This window comes from Cyprinodon variegatus, unplaced genomic scaffold (assembly GCF_000732505.1).
Source record: "Cyprinodon variegatus isolate N-32 unplaced genomic scaffold, C_variegatus-1.0 Scaffold1220, whole genome shotgun sequence".
Taxonomy (NCBI): domain Eukaryota; kingdom Metazoa; phylum Chordata; class Actinopteri; order Cyprinodontiformes; family Cyprinodontidae; genus Cyprinodon; species Cyprinodon variegatus.
The window spans coordinates 108,767-115,429 of NW_015151673.1; the positions used below are offsets into that span (position 1 = coordinate 108,767).

At 48.4% G+C, this 6,663-nt stretch overlaps 1 protein-coding gene across 1 annotated transcript in view; it reads right to left on the reverse strand.

Annotated features, from left to right (window-relative positions):
- LOC107102236 (plexin-B1-like) overlaps positions 1-6,663 on the reverse strand; it is a 99,825-nt gene that overhangs the window by 19,474 nt on the left and 73,688 nt on the right. The window contains exons 13-22 of the mRNA XM_015401449.1: positions 5,480-5,614; positions 5,285-5,407; positions 3,787-3,880; positions 3,505-3,671; positions 3,241-3,392; positions 3,019-3,124; positions 1,758-1,894; positions 1,382-1,558; positions 1,097-1,310; positions 780-1,022 (exon numbers count right to left, since the gene is read on the reverse strand). Of these exons, the coding sequence (XP_015256935.1) occupies positions 780-1,022; positions 1,097-1,310; positions 1,382-1,558; positions 1,758-1,894; positions 3,019-3,124; positions 3,241-3,392; positions 3,505-3,671; positions 3,787-3,880; positions 5,285-5,407; positions 5,480-5,614 (1,548 nt within the window). The remainder of the gene's footprint in view (positions 1-779; positions 1,023-1,096; positions 1,311-1,381; positions 1,559-1,757; positions 1,895-3,018; positions 3,125-3,240; positions 3,393-3,504; positions 3,672-3,786; positions 3,881-5,284; positions 5,408-5,479; positions 5,615-6,663) is intronic.

Sequence of the window (6,663 nt, forward strand, 5' to 3'; positions counted from 1 at the left end):
AGGCCTCGGCCTCTGAAAGGTCTCGGCCTCGGCCTCTGAAAGGCCTCGGCCTCTGAAAGGTCTCGGCCTCTGAAAGGTCAATAACCAGATGACTGTGTCACTTTAAATACCTTGGAATCACTGTTGGAATCACCGTTTCCTGTAGATCGCTGAGACACAGCGTCTTTTCCTGCTGTACCAGATATTCTCCTACTCTTCTCATGACCCAAACTACTATGCTAACCCAATAATAGTCATCTCACTCTAGAGCTGTTCTTCTGCCCAGATGACCAGGAAACCAGCATGGGGGTTGAGGGCAGATTGGTGGCGGCACACAGCAACACAGACATGGAGGAGAGATCAGTCCTCATTATGATGCCGTCATTTCCAGCATCCTCACCAGAGACAGAGGGTATGGGGGGTGGGGATTTACCAGTTTATCGACAGTTCTAATCGTAAACACAAATCATTAGGGCGCCAAACAGAAACCAAAGCAGGATCCAAACAAATGTGCTGTAATTGGCCTGGATAGCGAAATGTAGACAGCACCTTGAGACATAATCAAGAATTTGATTTAGGGGTGAGTCGTCCTTTAACCACGACTAATACTAATAAAAACAGAATAAACAGCCATAACTTTGTTTAGTTTCATAACAAAAATGCTTCTGCTTCTTTAGGCATTTAAACACAATCTCAGGGCCCCATACTAGTCGACTGGATCCCAAGTGGGGTCACGACCCCCCTGCTTTGGGACTCGCTGGTTTAGAGGCAGTGTAGGGCATTTTTTTAAAGGTCCTGACCTCTAGCTGGATGAAGCTGCCGGGGTTGTAGCGGTACGCCTTCAGAGGGTCCAGCTGGTTCAGAGGCTTCAGGACTGGGTTGGGTGCGTAGCTAAAGGCCTCAGAGCTCAGGCCTCTGAATTCAAAGCAAAGGCTGTCCAGCAGAAACTGTACGGAGATCTTTGAGTCCAAGATGGAGGAGTCCACCATAGGGGAGCGGCACAAGATCAGGGAGGAGTTGTTGACCTCACAAAGCTGTAAGAACTGAGGAGGAGGATCCACAGTCAGAACAGTCTGATAATCTGTGAGCAGACGTACACAGACAGCCGTGAACTCACCTGTGTGATGGGGCAGAACGGCTCTCTGCAGCAGAGCGGATCAGGAAGCTCCCCACTCAGCCTCCTCAGGGTCCACGCCCCTTCCTCTGACATTCTCCTCCTCCTCTTCCTCCTGCTCCCAGTGACGGACTCGCGTGGGAAGACATTCACCAGCATCTGTGGCTTCTGCACCACATCCAGGTTGTGACCAGATACATGGATCAGCCGTCCGCCGCTAACAGGAGGGGTTTCATATTTAGTCTGGGGTTGAGCAGCAGGGTAACAGGTTTACCGGGCCAGACTTACTGCAGGAAGCTCTTGGCTGGCCAGGCAGTGCTGATGTTGGGGTTGTTGGTGTAGCTGAAGAGCTGAGCATGGAGGTGGCGCAGCGTGCCGCCGTAATGCAACGTGATGCGGTAACTTCCTGCTTTACTCATGCTGCCTGTGACACACCGAACGCTGGAGCTCTGCACCTCGGACACTCTGGGAGGACCAAGGAGGAGAAGAAGACACTTTCATTAGTGATGAGCGTAATCCAGACTACAGATTGTTTAATGTTTTCTAGTGTGCGCTGCATCTCTGCTGCTGCTTCTTAAAGGATAGTAAATTAAATATGTGCAAAAACAGCAGTGATGGCTGCATAAAGCAGGGAAACCATGACAACTGTCTGTGTGCAGCTTACATTGTACAGGGGACCCCGCCCACTGTGATGGTGAGGTCAGAGGGATGACCTGTCAGCAGCTTTCTCCCGCTGATGGTCAGGGTTGTCCCTCCTGCCTTTGGACCTCTTTCAGGTGAGACGGCCATAACAAACGGGTCCTGAGAATCAGAGAGAGCAACAGAAGAACTTAGATCTCCAGAAAGTCCAAACCAATAATATATACAATAATAATGCTGCTATAGGCTTAGACTGCTGGAGGACATAAGGACCCCTTTTTCATCATTCTGCTTCATTCTATCTCTATTCTCCCACTCTGCAGAATCTGTTAGTTCAATCTCTAACGTTCTGCTCTCTCTGCTTTTTCTCATAGTAGCTTCATCTGGTCTGTTCCTGTTTGGCTGTGACTCCATCCTGGAGAGAAATATCAGCTGTGCTGCTGCCATCAACACCTTAAGGGCTGGTTATCCTCCCGCAGCAGTGTGTAGCATTTAGCTTGTCACAGGTATGATGCAGACATTTTTGATTTATGCTCAATATTGCAGCCCGGTCTGCGCTATGTTATTCCATGCCACAACGCCAGAGGGCCAATCAGGAACTAGCTTTGGGTCTAGATTCGGTCGAGGCTGTGAGGAAATGGGGGAAAGTTTGGGCAACATTGGAGGGAAATGAGGACCAAAAGGAGCGGGGATCCAGGTGGAAAAGGGTCCCAGCGTTCTGACGCACCTCGCTCTACTAGCTGGTCCATCTTCACCAGTCGTTTTCCACAATGGTGCTCATACAAACAAAACAAGCCAGTAAGGAACCAAATAAACCTGTTGGCTTATTCTATCTCACTTCTGTGTCTGGTCAATATGTTGGTAAATTTGAGAATTGCGGGTTCTTACCATGATTGGAGGGATGATTTCTCTGTAGACTCGTGTGTGCAATGAGTCAACAGAGAAATGACCAAGATAAGAAGTGAGAATGTGTGAAACATCCGATGCTCAGGGGGATGAGACATGAGCATCGCTCATTGCTGTTCACTGAGGCTAAAGCTGCAGATGCTGCCGAGCCGGTGGATGTGAGAGTAAGAACTGCCAGCAGATGGCGACAGCGCACAGCTATGTTACTGTCTGTTGATCACATCTGGTGTAAAAAGTATTTTCAGGCTCAAAAAGGACCAAGTAAACGCTTACAGGCTTTATTTCAACGCAGACACATGTTTTTAGAGGTTTTGAAAACTTCTTGAGAAATAATTTTTTTGTTGCTTATTGAGACATTTGACGTCCCACAGTTTCTGTACCTGGTAGCTGAAAACCTGAGTGGAACTGCGCTGGTCTCCTCCACCGACCTTCACAGTCACAGGACCCTCCTTCTCTCCACTGCTGCCTTTGGTCCGACACACAATCCTGGAGGACGGACAGACAGACAGACATCAGGGGAACTGATGCACCTCTGCAGGCTTCAAGTTTCTCTGCACGCTGCCTTTTGAACCAGCAGCAGAGCAAGTCTGTGTGAACAGCACCTAGAGGAGACTTCGTACTGCTCCGGGATGACGATGCACGGCTCCCCAGCTACAGTCACAGAGTGCAGGATGTCTTCAGCCTTCTGGCCCAGGTTGGACCCGGAAATGGTCACCAGGGTCCCCCCCTCCAGCAGGCCGGAGAGAGGCTGGACCTAAAGGAAAGGAGGAAAGCCCAGAGCATTGACCAAGCGGTCTTCAGGAGCGGCGGTTGGAGCATTTCTAATGGAGGAAGAGCCAGAAAGATCCCTGAGGGCAGGAACTCACTGAGAGAATGACAGGAGCGGGGCATGTCTGCTGGACCTGCTCACTGCAGGAGGCAGAATACAAGCATTTGGCCACAGGACCGCCGCACCACACGCAGCCATACTTGTGGGCCGCCGTATGGCAGCGGCTGCAGTCTGACCGCCCGACAGAGCAGTTATACAGGGTCACTGAGGGCAAGAGAACAAACAGAACATTCACACCCAAACCAGTCTTTCAGCCACCTGACTGGCAGTCAGAAGGAATGCCATGCACTTGACGTCAGAGAAGAGTGGTCGATCTCACCAGAGAGGTTAGGAGAGGTGTCCAGGTGGAAGGTGTTCCTCCTTTTCACGTACACCATGGCAGCGTACTCCTCTGCCTGAGCCAGGTACGCGTACTGAACACAGGGAGAGAGAATGGTAAACGGCATGTACTTATATAGCGCCTTTATTCAAGGCGGGAGATTTGACCAAAGCGCTTTACACTACATTCATTCACCCATTCACACACACACTGATGGTGGCAGGCTACATTGTAGCCACAGCTGCCCTGGGGCTCACTGACAGAAGCGGGGCTGCCGTACACTGGCGCCACCGGGCCCTCTGACCACCATCAGTAGACGATGCAGGTGAAGTGTCTTGCCCAAGGACACAACGACACTGAAAGTCGGAGTCGGGGCTTGAACCGTCAACCCTTTGACTTCAGGGCGCCGGATCGCCATGCCGGCGCGGTTGGACCGAGCCGGGCTGCTGAATCCGAACGTTCCGGAAACCGCACCCCTTTACAGGAGAGCAGGAGACCCTGTCTGTTCAGCCAGGCCAACAATGCCCTCTAGCAACCCACGTCTCAGAGACATAGACAGGTATGGGGCATTGCAGGGTAACACAGAAGCCAAATGACCCCCATTCCAAAGGGGGGGACCCGTTCATCTGTTTCTATTTGCATGTTTTCTAAACTAAAACCAGGCTTTGTTGGGCTGCTGGATAAAACCTGGAACTAAACGCTATTTCTGACATTTTGAATTGAAAAAGCTTCCTGGATGGGGAGAGAAACGTCTTCAAACTTGGAAACAAAGTCGAGTGGATTGATTTTTTAAAATTTTTTGGAACGTTCCTGAAGGATTAATGGAGCGGGTTCTAAAAAATGAACGTGACTGAATCCCGTTATATGAGAACACACCCTGAAGGGCCAAGAAAATGGCTGTTATTAGGAAGAAATATTAAGATGGTTTTTCTATTTTACTCAATAGAGAAAATAATTCCTTCTGTAAAACTTTATGCTAAAATAAAAACCATAATTTCTTCTCTAAAATCAGCTTATTTCTCCTCACTATGGGTCGTATGGAAGGCGTCCATATTTGCTTCTAATCTGATGTTTTCTATTTTAAACCTTTTCCGTAAAGGATGCTCTTAACAGCTTCTTCTTCTATCTTCAGTTTTTTTTTTTCATCAGGACTTAAAAATGAAGCATAAACTAGAAAATGATCACTTCCTCATCACAATTTTACCGTGTCTTTGTTGTGCTAACACCCAAAAAGATGAAGGTAAATAGATTCCAGATGTTTCTCATCAGCTGCAGCTGGATCCCACACTACGCTAAACGGAGGTGGCAGAGACCCAGACACCGACCCTCTCAGGGTTTCCTGGTGAACCTGAGGGGATCTGAGCGTTTCCCACAGCGTCTCCGAGCTGCTTGTGGATAAACATGGAGGCTCTGAGCTCCTGAAAAGGCAGCCGTAGAGCTAGCTGAGCTCCCTGCTGAACAAAAACAATCATTACTGAGAAGCTTCTCAGGCCCAAACCTTGTGAAGCTGACAGGTGATGTAGAAGTTTGATGGATTCATGTCGTCGGCTTCCACGAAGGCGTCCACCACCACCGTCTGGCCCTCGATAACCAGCACACACTCATAGTCCAGCTCTGCGTCCTGCACACACAGACCAGGGTCAAAGACCAGTCCGCCGTCCCCTTGGGGCTCTGAGGGCTCTGTGTTTCGGACCTGATAGAGGTGGAGGTTGCGTGCCAGTAAGGTGATCTTCCTCTCCACTTGGACAGGCAGCAGGGACGATCCTTGGACCTTCTCCACACAGGGACACGCCGAGGAGCCCCAGCTGATGTAGGGGCCCTCATCACCCTGCAGGGCCACACATTGATAAGTTCAGCCATCCTCAGAGTCCCCTAATGTTCTAGAAACTGAACCTTTTCAAGTCAATCCTGTCATATTTCGGCAGAAGCAACGTACCTGCATCCAATCCCACTGCAGCAGACTTTTTTTTTTAGAGTTCAGTCGTTTTAAATGCTCTTGACTTCTGTTTGTTTTACCCTCAGAAATTCGCTCAGTTTAACAGAGAAGGAGTGAAGGAGAAATAAGATTTTTTATGTTTTGACTGTTCAGCCGTAGCGTCCTCTGATTCAATATAGGATTTACATATAAAAGCTTGAAAACACCGCTTACGTACGACTTTTTAATCTCTGATCCGTCCTGCATAGAGAGGCTCCGACTAGGCAGAGTGAGCAGATCTGTCACGTTTGACTGAAACAGATTATGAAAATGTTTAAAAAATAATAAAAAACCACAGCAAAGAAAAACGCAGCAATAAACTCTGTGGGACGGTTTCTATGGCGACTAAGGCAGAGAGGTGATTCTCAGAGAGATCTGGGAAGTTTATCCAAGTTTTTCTTTCTTTTTTCCACAAAGAGGTGAGAGAGATACGCTGCGTTTACCTGCTCTGTCTGCCTCTCCTTATTTTGGTTTCTGTGAGGCTCAAAGAGGATCACTACTTTATCCGTTTTCTGTCCTCCTGAATTCCTGTCATGGGGAAAGTTTTCTATTTTAATGTTTCATTCATTGTTTCAGTCTGTCCTGCTCACAATACGAGTGATGAGCGATTGAAAACTGACTCTTTCTCAGTGAGATTAACAGATTTTATTTTGTATTTTCCTCCAAAGCGGATGTGCTTTATTTTGTAACCACGTCTCTCGTCGTCAGACCCATGAAATTGTTGCTGAATTGCTGCGTAGTCTGACTAAAATAGACCAGGGGTTTATCTCAGTTGGAGCTATGCTGCCCCCTGCAGGTGTGATCATCCCCATTGACTTTATATGAGTGCTAAATACCACGATCATCATTAGCTAACCACTAGATGGCAGTAATTCATTTAGCTAACCAATAGATGGCAGTAA